We start from the raw sequence: 25,331 nt of genomic DNA, 5'->3' as shown, positions 1-25,331 counted from the left end.
ATTAGAAATTCCCAAGATACTGCTGCTTTTTTTTTTTATTGGATACCTGAAAGTGACCTTATTTAACCATAACTTTGAAGTGTTCTCTGTAGAAAACTTGTCACCATGAGGCTGTAGATGGTTCCTGAACTCTGTCTTTTTCTCCTCTCCTCCTGCAGCTCAGCCTGAGACCCACAGTGGCAGAGTTACAAGCTCGAAGGATTCTGAGGTTTAACGAGTATGTAGAAGTCACCGATTCTCCGGACTATGACCGCCGGGCAGACAAGCCCTGGGCCAGGTTAACTCCTGCAGACAAGGCAAGACTCCAGAGGCTTTCGTGTCGATTATATTGCTTTTCTGAAAGCTCCAATATCCACTTACTCCCAACTTTGTTATCCTAGGGGATTAGATCTTAGAATCTTCCAACAATTTTCTGCCTCTGATTATTTAAACTGCTTAAGTGATATATTTAGTAATATCAATGTAGTTCTTTCAACAAAGTCTCAGAGAAAACTAGTTCTTAGTTACCATCTAACCTGCCTGCATTCAAACCTGGATGGGGAGGGCTTTCCCACAGCCAGGACTTATCCTTACTCTTAGAAAATATAATTTATACAACTTATTTTAAAAGGATATGTTAACAGTGGAAAAGCTTTATCTATATCAAGGCTGGCACACTTTTTATACAAATAGCCAGAAAGTAAATATGTGGGGCAATCTTTGTTACTATTGCTTAGTTCTGCCATTATAGCATAAAAGCAACTATAGACAACATGTAATTGATTGGATGTATATGTGTTCCAATAAAACTTTATTTACAAATATAGATGGTGGGCCAGATTTGTCCTGCAGGTCATGGCTTGCCAACCCCTAAACTATATCATTGTACACAATTCAGAAAAAATGAAATATATAGAGTGTTCTATCAATGCAGAAAAACTCTTATGAGTGCCATGGTTTCATAGCCAAATATTTATGGCAGCCATTTGTTTTTAAGTTTTTCACTTTACGATTTTCCTAATATTTTCAACAATGAGTTCTAATTTTTATCTCTGGTAAAAATCTGATATTGAATAAACTTATGGTGTACCCAGTCTTAATGCTAGAACTAGCTATTATATTTAATAATACTCTGTACTGAAACTTTTCATTTCTTTCTTTCTTTCTTTCTTTCTTTTTTTTTTTTAAGATACTGGGGGGGTATCACTGTGTGGCTCAGGTTAGAGTGGAGTGGCATGATCACAGCTAAATGTAACCTCAAACTCTTGGGCTCAAATGATCCTTCTGCCTCAGCCTCCCAAGTAGCTGGGATTACAGACCTGTGCCATCATGCCTGGCTAAATTATTTTATTTTTTGTAGAAATAGGTCTTGCTATGTTGCCCAGGCTGGTCTCGAACTCCTGGCTTCAAGTGGTTCTCCCACCTCGGCCTCCCAAAGTGCTGCAATTACAGGCATGAATCACCATGCCTGGCTCTGATACTTTTTAATGGGAAATTTCATTCTGTAGAGCACCTACTATATGTTCAAGTACGTGCTAGAGATTCTGACTCGGACATCATTAGCTCATAAGTGAAAAGTAGGAAGGAATAAGATCACAAAGGTTCAGAACAAGAATAGAAGCCAAGGAGGCTGAGAATAGCGCTCCCTAAGTATTGAGGTAAGACTAGCACTCACCCCAACATATACAGCGGTCGTTTGAGGTATGGCTATGATTCCAGAGGCTGTAGGCTTGGGTGGGTGAATTTACAAAGTAAAATAGAGTATCGGGGGAGTGGTTTTTTTGTTGTTGTTAATTCATGGGAAATACTTGAGCCCTCAGCCTTTGTTTGTCTCTGAAAGATCTTATTTCTTCTTCATATTTGAAGGATATTTTTATAGGATATAATATTCTAAGGGTTAAGAATTTTTTCCTTCAGCACTTTGTATGTGTCATGCCACTCGATCCTGGCCTATAAGGTTTCCACTGAGGAGTCTGTTGCCAGATGTATTGGAGCTCCTTCATATGTTATTTTTGTCTTTTTTCTTGCTTCCCTTAGGACCTTTTCTTTATCTGTGACCTTTGGGAGCCCTCTCTGTCTTGCCGTGCTTGTGTCTGTTTGAGAGGGCCTAGTTTCCTGCACTGACGTAGATAAATAAGCCAGCCCTCCGGTGGCAGAGAGGAGGAGCCAGAGAAGGCCCATTGCATTGGCACGATGACCTCAGCTGGGCTGGCAGTTACCTTCTCCCTGGCGTAGAGCTTGGAAGCTCCATGGCAGAGGGGTGGGCAGGCTTTGGAGCTCTTGGCACTTCTGGAATTGATTCCTAGACTTGACTACTTGGTAGTTGTTTGACCTTGGCCAAGTCATTTAACCCGAGTTTCCTCACTAGTAAAGTAGAGCTGATTATATCAATCTTGAGAAGTAGGGAGTATATCTGTCAAGTTCCAGCTCATCGATAAATGGTAGTTCTTACCAGTATTACACTCATGGTCAGGCTTGAGGATCCAAGCTTCACTCCAAATTGATGACATTGTCACTATTTATTGAAGCCTCAGTTTACAACCTAGTCTAAAATTGTCCAGTGAATGACAATGCATATTTTTTCAGATGATCCGTGGATTTGTCAAACAGATCACTCAAATTTATTAAAACCCTTATAATATATTAAGTGTTGTCCTAGATCCTGGGGATATAAAGATGAATAAAACATACTATCTTTCCAGAAACACACTGTCTAAACAGGTCCTAGGAAAGATTGATATTTTAGTTCTCTATCGCTATGGTCCCCAACCCCGAGGCCATGGGCTAGTACTGGTCCTTGGCCTGTTAGAATGGGGCTGCGCAGCAGGAGGTGAGTGTTGGGCAAGCAAGGGAAGCTTCATCTGTATTTTCACCCCTCCCTATCACTCACATCACTACCTCCTGTCATATCAGTGGTAGCATTAGATTCTGCATTATGGTGAGTCGTATAATTATTTCATTATATATTACAATGCAATAATAATAGAAATAAAGTTCAGCAGAAATGTAATGCACTTAAATCATCCTGAAACCATCCCACCCCGACTCCCCAGTCCATGGAAAAATTATCTTCCATGAAACTGGTCCCTGGTGCCCAAAAGTTTGGGGACCGCTGCTCTGTAGGATATTCTTTGGCCTGTTCATGGTTGCCCTGGCAACAGAAGGGCATATACTTCCCTCCCCATGGCAGTGAGCTTGATGAGTAATCAAGAAATCTTTATGTTCCATAGCAGAATTTAATTGAAGAAATAAACAAATCTTAGTTAATTCTGGACTCACAGCTCATTCTGTTTGAGAAGACAGCAGGGTCCATATTTGCGACAGATCACCTGTTGCTTTTTGACAGGGACTGACTAAGCAGACCTTCTGTTGCCACTCACCAGTAGCCAATTTTAAACTTAGTTTCAGTTGTGTTTGTCTCCCTTTTCCTCTCTATAATTCTCATGATACCAAAAATATTACATATTTGGTCTTAGTGCTATCTCCTAGAGTTCTGTTGTTGTTTCTACCCTAGAAATACCTAGTTTTGGCTCATTGGCTTCCTGTTGGTGAACCAACCTGGGCTCCAATCCCATTGTCTCAGACTACCTCTTTCTGTTTCGATCTTCCAACAAAATCAGTCCCCTTTGTACCATGTGAAGAGTTACTAGGTCTAAACTCTGGTCTTCTTTGCTAAGAAGAGAGTTAAGATTATTGTACATGGATTTCACTAACATAAAGGATCTTAATTACTCTTTTTCCTCTTTTAAACTCTTTCAGGAAAGCTTTCTTTTTATTCCAAGAAGTAACGTTAGAATATAACTATGGTCATTCCTCGGTAAATTTTTTAAATGAGTATTGCATTTCTTTAATTGCCTATAGTCATATCTTTCTGATTTATTTTTTCATACAACTAGTCCCTATAATTTCACATCACTTTCATTGCTACATCATTCATGTCATTGACTCATCATTTTTAATTATAAACCAGCACATGCAACATGAAGATCTGAGGCAGTTTTCTCTATGACGTAGCTGTGAAGCTCATTTGACTAGAGTGTAGGACTTGAAGTACGAAGGCCCAGGTATGAGCGTCATCTTTGTCACTCAGTGCCCGTTTGAGATCTAGCAACTCAGGAGGCTCTCTAGGCCTTCGTATTATCATTTGTAAGATAAAAGGCTTGAAATAGTGTTCAGGTTACCAACTGCTTTATAACAAAACACCCCAAAACTTAGTGGCTTAAAGCAACTATTTATTTTACTCACAATCCTATGAGTGAGGAATTTGGGAAGTACTCAGCTCAGAGGTTTGCTTCTGATCCATGTGACATCAGATGACGTGCTGGGGTTCGACCAGTCCACTTCCAAGATGGCTTCTTCACTAACTGCTTGTGCCTTGTTCCTCTTTGATCTCACCCCCTCTATCCACGTGGCATCTGATCCTCCATGGCTTTTCCTTGTACCTTGGGTTCCTCACAGTATGGTTTCCTGAGAGCAGTCACATTCTTTTTACATGGCATCTGGCTATCAAGAAACAAGAATTAGCCTAGGTCTGAAAAAAAAAATCCAAGTGTGGTGGCATGCTTAGTCCTAGCTACTTGGGAGATTGAGGTAGGAAGATCACCTGAGCCCAGGAGTTTGAGCCTGCCGTGAGCTATGATCGCACCTGTGAATAACCACTGCACTTTAGCCTGGACAGCATCGCCAGACCCCTATCTCTAACAGTAAAATTAAAAAAAGAAGAAGAAGCAAGAAACAATAGGTGCCAGACCAGTTAAGGCTACACTCCAGACTGGCATGGTGTCACCTCTACTATGTTCTGTTGTCATGTCAGTTACAGGGCTCACCTAGAGTCAAGGCTGGAGAGATGGACTCCACCTCTTGATGAGGGAGGGGCAAGGTCACCTTCCAGATGAGCATGTGGGATGTGCCCACAATGTTTAACTGGCTCTCTGGGGGAAAATGTGTGTATGTGCATATGGTCATTAGTGAATTGTAACCTTTATTAATATAAACGGTGTATAGCACACAATTTATAATTGAACTCTTTTGTAAATTCCATATCTCAATTGATTCTCACAGAATGCTTTCATTGATTTTTTTTTTTACCAGACTCTTAGATCAGTAGCCAACCTAGTATTGTAAGGACTTTGTCTTATTTATGTTTGAGTCTCTTGCAGTGACATCATCTTCTTTCATGCCAGTAGACTCTTCATAAATAAAAATGAACGAGTCGTTAGTCACAGTCACAAACTAAAATAATTTGTTTTTGAAAAGCCTCGTAATAATGGTGTTTTATGGATGACTTTACAGTGTACAAAGCACTTTCAAATATGTTCTTGATTAATTCTCATGCTGTTGTGAAGAATTCCCTCCTCATTTTCCAGATGGGAAAACTGAGCTTTTGGAGCAGAGTGACTTACTGAGGGTCACACTGCTATGGAGGGAATAGCCAAGACTGGAATGTCTTGGCTTCTGATTCCAGGTGTACTGCTTTTCACTTCCTTTTCGGAAACCTTACATTTGGAGAAGAAATTTAAAATGGATATTGAGAGAGGATCTCTGTCACTCTTCAAATTAAGATACCTCCTTTTAAAGAATAATTTTTTATAGATGTGAGTTGGTGAGTGGTAAAGAGCGTCTTCACTATTTCACCTTCTGGTTCTAGGTAGCCATTTTTACAGGGAACAGAACAAAGCGTCCTTCCTGTGGATCTGACTTGTGAGACAAGCTGGACAGCCCTGTCACAGGGCTCCCAGGCTCACAGACGTTTCTCTGCTTGCTTCATCTCTTCCGAAAGGCAGTAGCAAGAATTACTGCCACAGTTCCCAGCAACAGGTTCCCCACAGACACTGCAGGGGCTGAGGAAGATATCTGGGGAGAAGGGGCAATCTGTGACAACAGGACTCACACATCATTGAAAGGAGCATTGGAGGAAAAGCAGGGAGGTGGCAACTGACAGGAGAGAGACAAAGAGAAGCCTCGGGGCTTTCTTTTGTTTTTTCCCTTTTCTAAAATTTACTATTTTCCAACCACAAAGTAAATTTTCTTATCTCCTGATAAAAGTCACTCTCTGTGGTTTTATTGTCATTCTGTGTTTTGGCTGAAGAGTCCGTTTTGCCTTGAGGTTACAGGGGTGTTTTAATTCGCACTTTTTTTTTTTTTTTACATGAGTAAAATGTTCCTTGTAGAAAAATTAGGAAATAAACATGAGCAAAAAAAAAATTGAAACTAAAAACCATCCAGGATTCTGCCACTATTTGTTAACAGATGACTAAAGTTAATGTTTTGAGGAATATCTCGGCTTTTCAGTCTGAATGGCGTAAGCACCTTTTCGAACACCAAACGTGGTGTGGCATGGATTGTGTGTTCTTTAAGTAGTAAGGCGTTGTATTTGATATTTTCTTTGAATAGCTTTAAGTGCTATCTTGAAATTTGCAATTCTGTTTGTCTAAACTTTTGATATTAAAGAATGTGTGGCAACTATCTTAAACCATGTTGTCATGGGCAGTATTAAGTGCAGAACTTTCATAAGAGAATAATACTGTTTCTCAGAAAATCTCATGACCTGCACTTTCCTTAGGGTCATCAAGGTTAGGGGATGTTCTGTGTAACTCAGACTAGGCTTAAGGAGGAATTTAGCAAAAGCCTCCTTCCTACCCCCCTTGTCTAGGACACTTGAAGGAAGTCTCTCCTGGTTTTAGTTTGGATATTGTATGATATATTTATTACATCTTTACCTGATAGAAATTAGGAATCCCTTTCTCTCTCCAAGACATTTCTTGAAAGAATGCCTGCTTTGTCGCTGCTGTCTGTACTAGGGAAATATGTGACCAAAATAATAATTCTATTTAACTATTTTTTCCTGTTTAGGCAGCCATAAGGAAAGAACTAAATGAATTTAAAAGCACAGAAATGGAAGTTCATGAAGAAAGTCGACAGTTTACAAGGTAGGTAGACAAAATGAAGTTTAGCACATGAAAAAGGCTTACGATGTTAAATTTTATGTTAGTTGTATTTTATCACAATTAAAAAAATTGTTCTAATACAGTTTAGCATCAAACCATCCTATTAACATTTCTGCCTTTCCCACAACTCATCCTTGTTTGCTTTTACTGATAACCTCACAGTCAATATGGCAGTTTTAAAGATATGACTAGATAAGAGTATAAATTTCTAGAATTTCGTAATAAACTCAGCTATCTCTTCTTAAGAACACTAAGGCTAATCGCTGAATAAGAATTCCTAAAGTTGGTTTCTTTTCTTTCAAAGAAGTCTGAATCATTCTAAAGGGCTACATTTTGTTTCCTTTCTTAGTTTTATTTTCTGAGCCAGAAGACAAGTATCAACATCATTTATTCTGCTCTTGAACAGACTCAGTTGATGTTGTATGCCCAGAATAGATGCTGGGGAGAGTCAGTGTGCACATGTGCAGTAGACATAACTAGTAGGATGGAAGCTGACGTTTCAGAAGATATAACTTAGAATGGGAATCCAGGTTTTACTGTGCCACGAAAGTTTGCTGCCATCTTTTTTCCCTCCCAGTATTCTTCAGTTTCTTGCCCAGGCTACTAAAATCCTAAGGGACCTGAAGGCTTCTGTAGTCTGACCCCCACAGGTGTTCTTTGTATTTCTATCTAATGGGTGTATGTGCTTAGCTCTACATAACAGATGTGTTTCGAAAAGTTTGCACACCAATCAAATCTTTAATAATTGAATTGATTTTAAGAAAATACCAGGACAGATGATAATCACAGTAGGTCTTTCTGGAAAATAAATATTGATCCCCTGGGCTAGAAAAGAGCCTCTGTAGGGTAGCCATACATCCTGTTGGGTGCTACTGTTCCTGTACTGGTTCCTGGTAGTGGTGCTCTGTGCTGCAGAGCATGTCACAGGACAAAGGAATTAGCAGTATATAACCTTGAAATTTAATAGCAAACCCCTTCCCTAAAATTTCTGGGGAGCTTTGCTCCACAGCTATTCCTCATATGTCAATGTCTGGGATGCAGAAGAAACTCCTCTCTTTCTTTTAGGGAGATCTTTGGCCCTCCATATACACAGAATCAACCAACCATGATCCAAAATATTTTCAAAAATAAATAAAAAATAACAACACAGCAATAAAAATAATATAAATTTTGAAATATAGTACAACAGCCATTTACATTGTATTATAAGTAGTCTAGAGATGATTTAAAGTATATAGGAAGACGTGTGTAGGTTATATGCAAACACTGCCATTTTTGTATCAGGGACTTGAGCATCTACGGATTTCAGTATCTGCAGGGATCCTAGAACCAAGGAATGACTGTATTTCTTCTTTATTTGCTTCTCTCATGTTTGATTGTATATGCATATAGGGCTTTCCAACATTTTGAATGTATAGGATTTTTGTCTATTTGGAGGCTTTATTCCATCGTAATCTACTATTAAACCAACAATATCCCCATATCAAGCCAGACTTGTTTGTCGTCCTCTTTTTTCCCCTCCACTTTTGGGTCAGGAAAAGGTCATGCTAAAATGTTACACCTATAGTTGCCTTTTAACAGTAAATTTAATCATAAAAAGGTGGCTGGATACTTTTGGTGACATGGAGCTGGCTGGGGCAGTTAGGCAATTAGGAAAATGGCACATGAAATTCTTTTTTAATATACAGATGGATCAGTTTCTGGATTCTTCAATATGTTCTAATGAGCTATTTGTCTGTCCCTGCCTGTGTCATGCTGTTTAATTGGGACAGATTGATAGTATGTTTTTATATCTGATGGGGTGTTTATTTTTACCCTCAAAATCCTATTGGCTATTTTTCTGTATTTACTCTTCTAGAGAAATTTTGAAGATGCTTCTTGTGTTTCATAATATATTGACATCTTCATTGTTAAGTAAATGTTAATAGATGCAAAAAGATACGCTTTTGAGGGGGTAACAGCTGATATCAAGGGTAAACTTGAAATAATTTCCAAAAAAGTATATTAACACTCTTTAAAATGTCTTTCCAGATAAGGAAAAATTAAATATTCATATCACTAAAACAAATATGCCTTCCTTAAGTATTCTTTAAAACTTGGCAGTAAAGCACATGTCTGCTTCCCTGTTTCCATTAATTTATATGACATCATTAGAGTTGCATTCCAGTAGGGAAATATTTTGGCTCTGGGACATAAAAATCTTGCTTATGCTTTTCAAGTTGTTTTCTGTATTTCTTTTAAGAGGAAAAAGTTTTGGTAAACACTCCTGTTTTTAATCAAAATAATACAAAAACGGGGTACTGTTTTATATTTAGAAAATTGCTCATGTAAAAAATAGTGGTACTGTTAGCACCAGCCTCTCTCGGGGGAGGAATAATAAACACTCTATGAATCACACTACCTCGCCCTTTAAATGCAACTCTGATATACAGCCGCTCTCTGTTCTTCTCATTAGCGTCAGACATTTATACCCAGTAAGCCTTTCCTTCAAAACCTAAATCTCGAAACTCCCTGAGATTTGGGGTGGTTAATAAATGGGTTGAGACAGCCCTGCCTCCTCCGCTCCAGCACCTTTTATGCAGAAACAGCCTCCCACACAGTGATGTATCAGTGAACACTGAAAGGATCCCTCCCATCCACAGCTTCCTTTGCCTCTGTAACTCTGGCTAAGGGCAGGCATGGGAGGGAGACTTCTCACTGCTCCCCCTTTGAACCTTTTGAGTTTTTGAAACATAGGAATATATTATCTTCAGGATCTGGAAGAATTTGGAAAAACAAAACAAAAGGAGGTGTTGCCTAGTCAAAAACAAACATTTAAAAGAAAAACTAAAGGATTCACCCCTAAGTCCTCATTCTATTAATGAGAGTGCCACATGGTAGCTTTTCATGAATAATAGTTTGGTGCTAATACCAATTGTGACTCTTCTACTTTTTATGCATGAGAAGACACCTCTGATACCTCCATCCTGGGATACATTCTGTGATCTGTTTGATCTGAGTGATGAAGAAGAATTGTGATAATCCATTCTTTCATCTCATTCCCCTAGCCACCTTCCAGATAGCTCTCCAGAGTTGGAATGCATTTTAGGGCCTTGCAGTGAGGGTGGGGGAAGTGGTCCCCACAAGAATCCATCCTGTGGTCTGATGGGGACCAAGTATATGTCACCTTGGGTCCTTAGACCACTTGTTGCTCATCTGGCCACATCCTGTGTTTCCTGCCCCCAGAAACTGCCCACTCAGCCCACTGTTCAAAACCCAAAAGTCCATTGGAAGGAAATATATTATTAGATAGGGTCACTGTGTTCTTGACCACTGTGGCAAACAAAAGCCACTTCCTTTCCACAATAAATTAGATTTCTACAATATAAAGTAATTCTCTAAATTATAAAGACCAATTGCATGAAAAATCAAATTTTATTTAAAAACTAAATTATAGAATGATCCCTGCTGAGTATGAATACTTTTAATCTTCTGGATATTGTTTTCCAAATTTCTTTAAGTGTTAACATGTGTCAGATTTATAATCAAGAGAGAATATCACTTTTTGAAAATAAACTTTTAACTCTGTAAATAATATTGTTCAAATGTGCAAAAGTATTCTCATTTTTTATTAGCTTATAAATTATTTGTTTATTATAGTAAGGGAAACTGTCAAAGACTCATGGAATCATTGAATGGAAGCTATAAGAGTCAAAATGGGCCTCAAGAGATCATTGGTATAATGTCTAGTAGGAAAAGCAGGATATTGATTAAATGCATATATAGCAATGATATATTTTATTTAAAATTCAGATGTATAGCAATAAAGATTAGGAAATATAGTGGAGTTAGGTTTTTTCTTTAATTTTCAAATTTTTTAAATGTTATATTGAGATTAAGATACATATACAAATAAGGCCGGGCGCTGTGGCTCACGCCTGTAATCCTAGCTCTTGGGAGGCCGAGGCGGGCGGATTGCTCAAGGTCAGGAGTTCAAAACCAGCCTGAGCAAGAGCGAGACCCCGTCTCTACTATAAATAGAAAGAAATTAATTGGCCAACTGATATATATAAAAAATTAGCCGGGCATGGTGGCGCATGCCTGTAGTCCCAGCTACTCAGGAGGCTGAGGCAGGAGGATCGCTTGAGCCCAGGAGTTTGAGGTTGCTGTGAGCTAGGCTGACGCCACGGCACTCACTCTAGCCTGGACAACAAAGTGAGACTCTGTCTCAAAAAAAAAAAAAAAAAAAAAAAAAAAAAGATACATATACAAATATAGACACAGTTGACCCTTGAAGAACTTGGGGGTTAGGGACACTGATCCATCCTTGCAGTGGAAAATCTACATGTAAGTTTTGATTGCCCCAAAACTTAACTACTAATAGCCTACTTTTTACCAGAAGCCTTACTAATAACATAAACAGTTCATTAACACATGTTTTGTTTATTATATGTATTATATACTGTATTCTTTTTTTTTTGAGACAGAGTCTCACTCTGTTGCCCATGCTAGAATGCTGTGGTATCAGCCTAGCTCACAGCAACCTCAAACTCCTGGGCTCAAGCGATCCTCCTGCCTCAGCCTCCCAGCTAGCTGGGACTACAAACATGTGCCACCATGCCTGGCTAGTTTTTTCTATTTTTTTAGTGGAGACAGGGTCTTGTTCTTGCTCAGGCTGGTCCCAACTCCTGAGCTCAAACGATCTACCCACCTCGGCCTCCCAGAGTGCTAGGATTACAGGTGTGAGCCACCACGCCCGGTCTATATACTGTATTCTTATAATAAAGTACGCTAGAGAAAAGAAAATGATATTAAGAAAATCACAAGGAAGGGAAAATATATTTACTGTTCATTAAGTAGAAGTGGATCATCATAAAGTTCTTCATCCTCATCTTCATCACATTGAGTAGTAGGAGTAGGGGTTGGTCTTGCTGTCTTAGGGGTGGCAGAGGCAGAAGAAACTGTGTGTAAGTGGACCCATGCAGTTCAAACCCATGTTATTCAATGGTCAACGGTATTTAGATACATATATATTTTTAAGCAATGATCTCATTCTATACCTTTTAGAGGAAATCTATCCTATGTGGATTTATAGATAAAGTAAACCACCCTTTCAGCTTCTAAATATGCTTATAAAAATGTGATATGGCAGGACCTATATTTGGGACTGTAATAAAAATTAACTAAGGGGTCCTCCACAGAGGAATGGGAAAGTTGCTACTGTAGTAGTACTGTCTTTCATGGATGTTCCATTTGCTTGCTACCTGGAGAAAAACTAAAAAGAGTTGCAAAATGCAGCTTTAACTACCAGAGTGGAAAGCATGGCCAGTGTTGGGAATGATAAGAGCCCGGCCAGCATGTGGTCTGGCCTCTCAGGCAGAACAAGGAGCTATAATTTAAGAGAGCCTCTTCATTTGTTTAACATAAGCATATGTGGCGTGACAGTGAAACTCTTTTAAAGAAAGGGGGAATGAATTATTTCGGGTTTCTTTCTATATCAAATAGGGAAGTACAAGAAAATAATATTTTACTTTCATCAGTAATTGTATATTTTATATAATCTGAATGAATTTACAGGAAGATGAGTAAATTCTTAAAAATTAAATTGTGCAAGAATTATCTTTGTGGAAGTAGTTATCCTTATCTGAATTCCGTGACTTAAAAATAGCATTCCCCTATTCACACTCTCTCAACTGTATGAAAATAAGAAAAATGTTATTATGGTTTTTAAAAGAAGAAGAAAATACAGATGTCTTCAAATTTGAGCCTCAGGAAAGTTCTGAAAAGGGGGTGGCCGAGAACCTTAGGTATCCTCAGGGCACAGTGAATCTATTTATTGCTCCACCAACTGGAAGCCTAAAGCCAAAACTGTCATTCTGTCAGGTAGGCAAACTTCCCAGGAGGTAGAGCTGAACTTCTCATATTTTCTTTTCTTTTTTTTTAATAATATGTTTTTTTACTCTTTCTTAGCCTGTGCCTTTCTTTTTTTTTTTTTTTTTTTTTTTTTTTTTGTTGAGACAGAGTCTCACTTTGTTACCTAGGCCATGGCGTCAGCCTAGCTCACAGCAACCTCAAACTCCTGGACTTAAGCGATCCTTCTGCCTCAGCCTCCCGAGTAGCTGGGACTACAGGCATGCACCACCATGCCCGCCTAATTTTTTTCCATATATTTTTAGTTGGCCAATTAATTGCTTTCTATTTTTAGTATAGATGGAGTCTCACTCTTGCTCAGGCTAGTTTCGAACTCCTGACCTTAAGCGATCCTCCTGCCTCGGGCTCCCTGAGTGCTAGGATTACAGGCATGAGCCACCTCACCCGGCCAACTTCTCATATTTTAAAACAAATGCAAACGACTGAGCAATAGCAAACTAAGCAATAATTTGTATTTTTAGTACCTCTAACCATAAAATTTTAGAACTGAATTTGAAGATAAGGTACCTAATTTAAACAGGATATAAATATCCTTTTCTGGTTGGATAGATAGAGCAGGAAAATGTATGATTTGTTTTTGTTGCTGTTTTATTGGGGGTTTTGTTGTTGTTTTTACCAAATCTGGACATTCTGTATAACGAGAAGTTACGGTTCCAACCCCAGGCTATGTCAGCATATTATCACATACACAGTATCAGTTGGTCACTTTCTTCCCTTAGCCATTAGAGCTACACTGGTAGCCTGTGACCTGCCAATGCAATCCAGACTGTGGAACTCGTTGTCTACTGGGATTCATGGGTAGGTGGTTTGTGTAGGGAAAAAATACCTTACAGTGTTCTTGGTCGTTTTTGAAAATGAAAAGCAAGGTACTTTCCAGGAAGATGCTAGGCTTCTCTCTTCCGGTTTCCTGACTTCTCATGTTGTTGCCCAACCCCAGATCTCATTCACCTTCTGCCGCCCACAGACATTACTAACAGGGAGGGAAGACGTCAGTTTCCCCACACTTGTCCTTTGAATTCAGGACCCAACAAATATCCGTAGATTAGGACACTGTGGGATGTGTAGTGTGCAAAGCCCAGCAAATTTGGAGAGGGCTAAATAATTGCTAAATGAGGTGAGTTTTTATTTAATTCCTAGAAGAGCTGAACCTAAGGGCGAGAGACCTTTGGTAGCTCCTGGTGTGAGGATCCCAGAGGTACAATGTGCTTGTCTCGTGTTGTAAGGCTCCCCAGGCTCCTGCTCTCTCCGCGTGGTGTGCGTAGTGCTGGCCGGTCCTGCTTGGCAGGGCCATCCCTGCGGATCTCCCTGGCTGTACTTTCCTAGTCATTGTCAAAAGTTTGAGAATAGATGGTAGCAATCAAAGTGTAGCCTGGGAATGTGGAACAGGATTTTTCTGTGGTCAAAATTGATCAAAACTTGAATGGATAAATAAAATGTGGTATATATACACAGTGGAATACTATTCAGCCATAAAAAGGAGATCCTGTCATTCACGGCAACATGGACGAGCCTGGATGATATGACGTTAAGTGACGTAAGTCAGGCACTGAAAGATAAATACTACATGTTCTTACTCACAGGTGGAAGCTAAAAAATGGATTTCATAGAAGTAGAGAGCAGTATAGTGTTTACTAGAGGCCAGGCAGGGGGAGGTCTGAGGCCAAAGGCCTGAGAACCTGGGGGTCGGGGTGGGGGGCACTGGTATAAATTCTGGAGTCCAAAGGCCAGGGAGCCCGGGGTTGTTGTCCAGGGACAGGAGAGGAAGAGCGTACCTAGCTCTAGCAGACAGAGTGACATACTCACCTTTTTTCTGTTTTTGTTCTCTCTGGGCCCCTAGCAAATTGGATGGTGGCCGCCCACATTAAAGACAGATCTTCTTCACCTAGTTCCCGCAGACTCGTGCTAATCTCCTCTGGAAACACCCTCCTAGACACACCGTCCAAAAATAACGCTTCACTGGTTTTCTAGATACTCCTTAATCTAGTCACCTTGACACCTAATATTAACCGTCCTGGGATCTCTTGAAGAACTAAAACTTGTTCTTTGGTTTAAATGACAAGAGGGAGCTCTGAGTACACTGTTGGGAGAGGAGAAAAACCTTCCACCACCAAGAGAGGTGGGCTGATATAGAAGGGGGAGCAGGGGCCTTCCTAGTGGTGGGAAAGAATTTCGCGTGATCAGGAGGCAGAGAGAAGCCCCCATGACCAGAAGGGTGACATTGCCCCTGTTTAATAAACACGGGCGTGGAGGTGCACACTCTGCCCAAGGTTATGGTCATGGGTAGATAACAGCTGAACTCAAAGTAGCACATTCCTTCTTTAGTCACAAATTGTTGGCCAGTTCTGGAAAGTCTGGGGTATCTTATTTTTATTTTGATGTCTGGAAATTCACACATACAAAAGTAATATAAGTCCTATGTATCCATCCAGCAGCTTCTCCAGTTAGCAACTTATGGCCAATCTTGTTTTATCTGTTCTTATGTCTTTAATTTTTCATTTTGTAATGCTTAGATTCAACACAGCAACATATATTCAGTACTACCATGTTATGAGATACTTCATTCTATAAGTATATAGAAGTAGATAAGAACAATCCTTCCTTCAGCTTCTCACAGTCTAATAGCAGAGGCAGACCTGTACAAAGATTATATAATGTGAGCAATAACTGGTATAAAACAAAGGTTACAGGAACACAGAAGTGAGAGCAATTAATGCTTCCTTGAAAAGTGAAGAAAGGGGAATTTGGGGAACTCACAGAATGAGATTACACAAAGTGGAGATGGGAAGAGAGGTAAGGGTAGAGGAGAAAGCATGAACACAAAAGCCTTTTAGGGGCAGGTAATTGGAACTTAAGAGTATTTCAGGGGTAGTGGGATAGCTAGAAGCATGGGCTGGGCCACATTCTGAAAGGCCTCAATTGCCACTGTAGGAAATTTATATTTTATTTTTGTAAGAAATGGGGAACAATACAGTGCTTTTAAGGAAGAACTGGAATGATGGAGATAGTATAATATTTTATAAGGATAAATGTTCAAGCAAAGGATAATGTTCAAGCATAGATTTGATGGAAAGAGCCTAAGACAGAAACCAGTTAGCAGACTGGTTGACCAGGGTAGATGAGAATTTAATAATAGAAGATGGTGAAACGCTAAGTAGAGCTGCATATGTGTGGAATCACAGGAGTAGCCTGGAGAGCTGGATCAGATAAGGTTTTATGAGAAGCTGGCTTTTGACTTGATCTTGAAGATGAAAACATAAATAGGAAATGAAGGGAGGGAATTACAGTGTTGAGGAACAGCATGTTCAAAAGCACCAGGCTACAAAAATGCAAAGAATGTTCAGAAACTTGGCATGGAGGGAAATGAAGCCGGCTAGCTGGCTAGCAAGCTGACTGTGAAAGTAGTACCGGCAAAAGATGGTGAGGACTTCAGTGTCTCAAAGACAGGCGATCTAGGCAGGACGTGGTGACTGACAGGACGTGGAAGGTGAAGGAGAGAAATGAATTGCAAATCTGATGTTTCTAGACTAAAAATATTTTAAAAGAACATCAAACAAAACGGAAAGTGCAAAGGCAACTTAACAGGAAAAACTTTGTGCAGTTGTGGGCAGAAAGTAGATTTGGGGTCATCAGCCTGAGATGATGAGGGGCTGAAGCTACTAGTGACTATTTGTTGTTTTCCCTTTATAACTATAGACCAGGTGTAAGCTAAATCCCTTTGTGAAACATCTCACTCTGCTTAACAAGGGTTAGAATGTGACCCTCAAGAGTAGTGATGTTTTGTGCCTTGATTGCCCTATAACCTGAGTAATATAACCAGCGTCTTTTATAATATATAAGGGTTGAGTCTCCTTTCCAACATAACATTTATAACAGCATTCTGTTACGACAGCAATTTGTAAGCAGTGATTCCCTTGGGGGACATCTAGAGCTGCCTTTAATTGTAAACATTGCCGTGCTTTGTTCAGCTCACTTAATGCAGAGTGTGCGAACCATACCACAGTCTCACAAAGTTTCTGTTTCTCACTCCAGGTTTCATCGTCCATAAGGAAGTGTGAGACTATTTGGAAACATCATCTTTGGGGGAAGCCCTGCTTCCTGAAAGCCTGATATTGCACTGGGATTTGAGTGTGTGTGTTTCCCTTTAACTTGTGGTGAGGGAAGTGCGTGACTTGGCTTGTTGGAAATGCCCCTCCCCTGTGCAGCCCAGGTGGGGCCAACAAGCAAAGGGAGGAGGCAGTGATCCTTGCTGCCCAGAATGTGCATCGACGGTAAGGGACACCGTGCTTACATCAGTTATTCTTCATCAGGAGTTTCAATCAAAGAAGATGAGCAGAAGACAATCGCTGGCTCCCTATTACCAGAAAGCCAAATTTTATAGTGCGGGTTAAAGAAAAATAGAGATCGGAATGCTGGGCACGGGAAAGGGGTGGGAGATAAAAACCAGAAAGAAAGAGAAATATTTCATTATGTTAATGAAGAACTGAGAAAATTGACGCATAAATGTATTTTTGAAGTAGGCATTTTGGTAGCTGAGAGCTTATTAAGGGACTTAGGAATCTAATTATCAACATGGATTCTTTAAAGACTTGATCCTAGAAGAATATTCTTGTTTCACCACTTTGTAGGTACAGTGCAGTACCATTACTTTATGTTGTGCCAGTGAATCCAATTGCCAGAAATGTCTGACTGTTTTCATGCATCTTTTTCTTAAATGCAAGAGGCTTCTACTGACTCTTAACAAGCATGCTTACCCAAATTTTGTTGCATGCTTTAAATAGCATAGCTATACACACGTGACCTTTTTTTATACTCCTTTCCTAGTGCACCAACCTTCCACAAGGATAACAGGACTGGGAATAAAGTCAGATGTAACGTGATCCTATAAAACTGTAGTAAGCTTCAGAAGTAAATCTTTTGATCTTTCCCTATCTTGATTATCTCCAATATCAATGCACCCATACTTGATCTAAAGGAGATAGTATTGACAATCATGACATCTTTTTACAAAAAACCTGAATCCAAAGTTAAAACTTAAGCAAGACACAGGTGTACTGCCTATAGGTAGTTCTGAGTAGGAATGCAAAAGACTAGTTATTTTTCAGTGCTGCATTAAAAAAGTTGGGTTGCTGCTATTAAAAAAGTACTCAAAGGCTTAAGAGAACACAGAAATTTTCTGCTAAGTTGTGTGTGAGGAAAACCTCATCTTGGAATTTAGAAATCTGCAGGTAGCATCCATAAATATAGTATTTACTTTCAATGCAAAACAATCAGTGAGATTAAAGTCATGGAAGGTTTTCCTATGAGCCTACAGTCAGTATTGTTTACATGAAGAAACCCTCTATTGACGTATTGCTATTTTTCATGGAGTCATAGGCACAGTATGACTTCTGCTCCCAAATACGTATGCCCATGTGTAAATACTACCTTGCATTTAATTGTTCTTTCACAATTGTTTTGTGCCCCTTTTACTAGAAACACATAAAAAATATAGCAAGACAAGACCTAAATAGAGTTTATTTTATTCTCAGAGCCTGGACTAGAATTATCTGAAATATCTCTGGTTCTTATATGGAAGACTATAGTTTTTTATTTCAACCCAAAAGTAAGCATTGAATCTGGTGGATAAATTTAGATCCTCCATTCATTGGTGTTTTGAAGAACCACTTGAAATTGAATGATTTTGTTTAAAAAATTATATCTGGCTTAGACGCTCATGGATTAAAAAAGAAAAACAAATTTTAGTCCCAGTTGGCCTATTATAAAAAGCCAGAACCATTTTATAACTAAGAAAAGTAATCATCATTATTGCACCTCTTGTTGCATTCAGCTGTGTGCATTAATAAAATAAACCTGGAATTTGCACTATTGTCATTTCACTAATAGGATAAGACATACTTTTGATTTGCAAAAATTTTTCTTCATGGCCAAGTGTCTGTCTCTGCCTGAGGTTTTGTCTATCTTATAGTTTCAATTCATAAAAATGAACTTGTTCTAATTTTTTTCCAAAGTCATCCTTTTCTTATGATCTTTTATTTTCTTATCATTTCAGTATCTTGGGAAAAATACCAAAAAAATATGTGTCTTTTAATTTTCTATGTTTATGATCTTTGAATATTTTTAACTGTTTTAATCACAAGCCCTCTCTATAATGGTAAATATAAGACATTATCACCATTTTCTCACTCCAGAAACATGTTATAGAAAGTTTCTATCTGGTTGATAAAAGCAACAATTTTTTCCCACTAGCACTAGACAGACTATAAAAACCACTAGAGCATATGATGCAATTTTTTGTTCCCTACAATGAGATATACCTAGTGTAAAAAAAGAAAATCTGGTACTGTAATATATTGTTTTCATTATATAATATGTCAGATTTATGAACTACCCACACCTTTTCTTAATACTCATTGATACATTTAGAGAAAATTTTGTAAGTTAGAGTTTTAACAGTTAAAAAAAGAGAAAAAAACCACTGTTAGGCTACTATTTAAGTAATTGGAACCACCAATTATTTCATTAGAATGATTCATTAAATTAAAAGTATGGAAAGAATTAAAGGATTATGAGCTAAGCTGTATTTTAATGGTTCATTTTAAAAGACAGAGGCTTTACACATCTCTACCAGAGGTCTCTTGCCTGGCAGCCCTAAAAGGATGTAGAGGTTGGACCACCCTCCCTCCGTATAATCACCCACCAGTACATCGGCAATTTAGCCAGTAAGAGTACCTTCTATGAGGAAAGTAAGTATGTGTGGGAATCAGATTTCTTTTGTTGTTGTAATAACGCAGTTCCAGGTTTTTTGCTATTTACACTATAGCATTAGACTGACATAGAGGAAGTGAGTGGGTTTTCCTGAGTGTCCAAGATATGATTAAGGAAGAAAACAAAACCTCCAGGAAGGTCCCAGGCAGGAAAGAACTAGACAGACTGTAAAAACCAAAGTGACCCTCCAATCCAAAGGGACAGATTACAAAACAAAAAAGAGTTTAAAAAAAACGAAGTGAACATTTCCATCTTTTTTTTTTTAATGGAGGGGAAAGCATCAATATTAAGGCAGTAAGAAGATAGGCAATGGGCTTTGTCAGCGTCTTTGTGGTCATTACCAGTCAGTCTGACAAAATCAGTTCTCTGGTGGCCAGTGGTAATTTAAGGCAGCTTGCCTGATAATTTCCTGTGTATATGAAGTGTCTTGCATTTTTTATGTTAGCTATAATTCCTTCAATCACCTCACTGAAATCCATAATATTCAGCAAACCATTTGAAGAGCTATTTTAAATAGAGGAAAAAGCAAACGCATCTATCTCTCTAATTTACCCAGAAAAATGGACTTTCTGGTTACATCTTCATATCCTTTTCATCTTCATATCCTTTAGCAGCATAATGAGTCTACTCACTTATCTTTCTCAAATGTTAGTAAATATATTCTGTTAATAGGAAGTTCTGAAATTTAAGTGAAAATGTATTTAAGGAAATAGAAGAATTGAGTACATCCTTCAAAAATCACCAAATCTTGAAAATGAGAGATGAGTCCTTAAAACCCAAGGCAAAAATAAAAAAAAGTCAGATTTTATACCCTGCAATTAATTCAGTGCTGGATTGGCATATATATAAGCTACTACATCTATATATAGTAGCTTATACTTAAAAGAGAAAAAAATCTGCATTAACACTGTATGTCCTGATATAGACTACATTGACACATAAAGCATCTTATTTATACTTTATAGAGTCAGACACAACTTTAAAAAATTATACTATAGTCACAATAGAAAAAGGCAATCTTATCTACCACAAGTTGTATGTCCACAAACAGTGAGAACTTTCCTTCCTTCCTTATTCAAAAATTTCTTCAGTCTGTTATTATTTTTATTTTTTTCTTACCAAGTTGTGATTTGATGTTATCATTTTTAAGTGGCCCCTAGTAGCAAATATCACACAGAGAAATTTTCCTCAGAGGAGGTGGCTAGAATTAAAATAGTACAAGATATATGAATTTATGTCATTTTCCTCAGTGTGGTAGAACTGGTTAAGCATTCCTAAATTCCAACTATGTTAGGCCTATCCTTACCAGTAAAAGTATATATACTTTGAGATAAGAATTAATTTCTTCACATCATTAGAGTATGTGTGAGTAGTAAGGAGCCACTGAAATTCAACTTATTTACAAAATTGTCCCTTTGGGCTCTTGAAATGGCTAATCTTTTACTGTTGAGTATTTGCTCCCTTCTCACTGGTGAGATATACTACATGGTTTTACTTGACAAAGCAGAATGAACTTCTGTCCTTAGAGGGAAAAGCAGTAGCAGAATTCATCATCAGATTAATAGGAACATCTTTCTGGGAGGAAGGAAGCACATTTCCAGATAGTTCCAACCCAGGTTTCAAAGAGGAGCATTAGGTTCTACTAATGATAGGCAGTGACCAAAGGGTGAGGGGACAAAGGTAGAATATCCCCCAAATCATTCTCATTTTCACTGTCCATTTACTTTTTATAGTCATTAAGCTTAAGTTCTGTATGGAAATTCAAAGCACCATTAGCATTTCTGGAAAGTGGCTTTTCTAAAGATAAGGTCTTACCAAATTAAGAAATCCTGTTGTATATGTTGTAAGATTTCTGGCAAAGAAATGGGGAATCCTGTGGCAGCTATTCCCACCTAAAGCCAACCCTATATGAAAGGGTCACTTTTAGTTAATGCTAGGATTTACTGCACAAAAAAAATGTCAGCTTGTCGAATTGCTAGCACAGCCGCACGTGTGAGCAAAGCACTGTTGGTCATTGTTTCTCAGTGGGGGTGCCCTTGGCATTCGGAGCCGGGCAATACGTTGTTGTACAGAAGTGTTCCATGCATTGCCAGGTGTTTAATATCCTAGGCCCTTGGTGATGAAGTGCCAGGAGCATTCCCAGTCATTATAAATTTCAAAAGTAAAAAGTCTTCCCTCAGTTCAAATGCCCTTCTTAGGAGGTAGTACCACTTCTCCTGAATACCACTGTCTGCTGCAATTGGAGGACACAGAAGAGAAAGTGCCTATCCCCAAACACTGTCTTTGCTGCCTTGCATTTCTTTGGGCCCTGAATAATTTTCCCCCTTCCTTTTTCAAGCCTCTGCTTCACCATATCTTTAATTTGCTGGTTCTTTGGGGAGGAGGTTACCAGGCTGCCCTGGCAGTTCAGTGGGCATAGTGACTTGGCCTGGTCCTTGTAGATACTTAAAGAGGAGACTTTGTATGAAGCAAGCTTTTTTTTTTTCTGCCTCACAATTTTACTTTAGAACTACATTATTGGTCATAATCCTTGTCAATGTCGTGAAGATTGTTGCATGGGTTAAACGCAAACACAACAACTGACAATCCACATACACAAAGCTGGTGGTCTTTGGAAATGCATCACCATTAGATTTCACCTGGGAATGCTGCAGCCCATGAGTTCCAAATGGATCACCTGCTGATCCTGTTAACGAAGCATTTAATCCACATGCAAATGCTTGAATTCCCCCTGCATAAATACAGTCATGCGGTTCAACTCCTCCAATAAGATTTGTGAATCCTGCACTCTGACGGAAATGTGGATTAACTGTGGATTGCATGCATATTGTGCATGCTTCAGTGATGATCACACAAAACAAGATGAGTTTTACCTACGTGAAACATCATTAAACCGTACTAACGATACAGAAACATATTCTCATTTTTTAATCACCAAAACTGAATAGTAGATACGTCTTGAAATTATTTGGATGAATTGTGGCTAGTAGAATGGAATTAATTTAGCTGCTATCATTTTTTAAAATATTAAAATTTCTAAAATTTTTTTTGAGGCAGAGCAACTCAGAGTCAATAAAGGTGGTTATATTGTAAACTTTTAGATGGTGCTTAAGAATTCTTATCTTTTTTAATGCAGTATTTTTTTTTTTTAAAGAATACATTGAAAGGAGTAAATGAGGCAGAATGCCACTCTACCCTCAGGTCCATTTTTGGTATATTAAAATGCCAATAATATTTGTGCCACTTGCCAATTTGGGAGTCTCTTCCCTTGCTGGATGCTTTTGTTATATTTTATCATTACATTGCTTAGAGAGCCTCCACAATGAGAAGTTGCCACTGCAGTGCTAACTATCATTCAGAAATAATCAGAATGAGTCAAAGGTTAAACCACTTTCATCCTTTAAAATATAGGCACTAATTTATAGTTTTCTTTTTAAAATATTTCTTCTGTGGCTTAGAAATGTGCTAGTGTGTTCAAAACATTCTGCAACAGATTTTGTACCTACTAAAAAGTCAAGCAAGTCATTTTTTTTTTTTCTGTGTAAGGGTGATTTTTAAATAACGGACCATATGTGTTCGTTTGTTATTTCAAGCGTCAGTTAAAGTGATAAGAACAGTAAGCTGTGATCATTATCAGACTGACTGAATGATTCCTGGTTTCCAGTGAGTGATCTAGTCCTACATATTACACAGGTATAATATCTGTGAGTGTAAATAACTGGAACTATACACTGATTAACATGACAGTTTCTCTTTTGTTATTGTTCTTATCTGTACTGTATTATAGTATGTGGGTATAAATATCTACAAGTATACACACATATGTATATGTATTCCACTATTGTAACCTGAAAGAAAGACTATGTATTCTCTTTTTTATTCTGTACTGGTGTTTGTGTTATTTAAAAAGCAAAATTATGCTCTATTTAGTTGTATAATATTATAGGAATACCTTGCTGTGCACAATTCCAAGTGCCTTAGAACATTGTTTAGCTTTCCTAAGTATATATAAATGCATATATGTATAAAATTGGGAAAAGTTACCTCAATAAAATCATTGGGAAATCCCCAGTTTTAGTTTGTTCCCATTTCTGTTATATCCAGGCAGTGCTCAGTCTTTTTCAGTTAAAAGCTCACAGTCCTCACTTGTAAAGGAAGGTAAGACAGCTACCCTGGCTGCCTGTTGCTTCAATTCCTCCTAACTTTTTAACATTTCTTTTTTAGGGAAGGGCCTGTGATTTGTACTTTTTATATAAAATATCTGTCCAAGAAATTACTGCTTTTAACAGTAATTTCTTTTTGAAACTTGCTATCTTTTTATGTCTGAGGATATTTGATATTGATGTTTTTATTGCCATTATAATGTGTAAACATAAAAGATAGTCCCTTTAGAGTTTATAATATAGAAAATAAAGAGACTTCCTCAGTATGCTTACTATTTAATGTATTACAAGAAGAGAGGTTGGGAATGTATTTTGACCAGAAAAGGAATTGGAATATACTTTTCATGTTTCTCAACAGTGGTTACAATAGTAACTTCACCTTCTTCAACTCCAGGACAAGATCAAAGATATGGGAGGAAGTTGAAATCAATGTGTGTGCCATTTTCCTAGACAGAAAATGTGTAACAGAGGAAGACTGGTACCAAAAAATTAAAAAATGGGTTTGAAAAATTGACCCCAAGTATGCCATTGAAAATGAGCAGTACATCTCCAAGTGGTTGTTGCCTTTCCATTTCTTTATCAAACAAAACCAGGTTCTCCATTGAAACATGCTTTTTTTTTTCCCCTAAGGAAAAGTTACATTGATATTTATTTATCTTTTTTTAATTCCAGAATATTACGGGGGTACAAGTATTTTGGTTATGCGAATTGCTTTTGTACATTTTGAGTCAAAGTTATAAGTGTATCCATCACTCAGATAGTGTGCATTGCACCTGTTAGGTGTGAACTTACCCATCCTCTCCTCCCCACTCACTTAATGGAAACATTAGTTTTTAAAACCCGATGGAGGTAAGAAATGACAGTTTTTCGTTTTACACAGTGCTGTGGTGGCTTCGGATTTCTTGTGATCTAACTCTTCTCGGGCCTCATCTCTGACTTGCAGTGTGGAGTTGCTGCTGTTAGCACTGCTACCCACAGACAACCCGAATCCTCGCTCAGTTTGTGAGTTTTGACCTCTTTGCCCTTTAAAGGGTGATCACTAATAATAAAACAAAGTCTAAGAGCCTAAAGTTTGTGTGAAGATTTTTTTGCACTTTTGTAAAAAACAGGCACCATTTCTGAGGATTTTAATGAAAGAAACACTGCAGATGCTAGCTTTTGTAATTAGACAAACATCCTAGGGAGGAAAGAAATTGTATTTTCAGTGCTTGTCTGTACCAGGATTTGTTCCTGGATGGACTTCTGACCTTCTTTGGCCAAGGTCAGACAAACCAGAGGAGGGGGCATTCAACATGCGCAAGAATTTGCCTCTAATTGTTCATGTAGCAGTACTTAGCAAACTGAAGCTACAAGTCATCTTTTCCCACAGTTTAAGGTTGTTACATCTTTAGTTCAGGCCCCAATGACCTTGGAAATCTCAGTCTGGGTCTTCCCCAACCAATTCATTCTGCATCCTGCTGCCACATTCGTCTTCCTAAAGGACACTCTTACGTCCTTCCTGCTCAGAACTGGCCAGTGAATCCCCTGTGCCTACTAAGCCACTCCCAGGCTCTTTAATCTAGCCCTC

At 38.4% G+C, this 25,331-nt stretch overlaps 1 protein-coding gene across 5 annotated transcripts in view; it reads left to right on the top strand.

Annotated features, from left to right (window-relative positions):
* PHACTR2 (phosphatase and actin regulator 2) overlaps window positions 1-23,672 on the top strand; it is a 249,735-nt gene extending 226,063 nt beyond the window's left edge. For all 5 annotated transcript variants that reach the window (XM_076002910.1, XM_076002909.1, XM_020287240.2 and 2 more), the window contains 3 exons: window positions 159-296; window positions 6,832-6,908; window positions 16,866-23,672. In XM_076002910.1, coding sequence (XP_075859025.1) covers window positions 159-296; window positions 6,832-6,908; window positions 16,866-16,881 — 231 coding nt within the window. In that variant the 3' untranslated portion in view covers window positions 16,882-23,672. The remainder of the gene's footprint in view (window positions 1-158; window positions 297-6,831; window positions 6,909-16,865) is intronic.
* The last annotated feature ends 1,659 nt before the right edge of the window (window positions 23,673-25,331 follow it).

This window comes from Microcebus murinus, chromosome 5 (genome assembly GCF_040939455.1).
Source record: "Microcebus murinus isolate Inina chromosome 5, M.murinus_Inina_mat1.0, whole genome shotgun sequence".
Taxonomy (NCBI): Eukaryota; Metazoa; Chordata; class Mammalia; order Primates; family Cheirogaleidae; genus Microcebus; species Microcebus murinus.
Note: the sequence above shows the minus strand (reverse complement) of the source record. Positions and strands in the feature narration are given on the sequence as shown.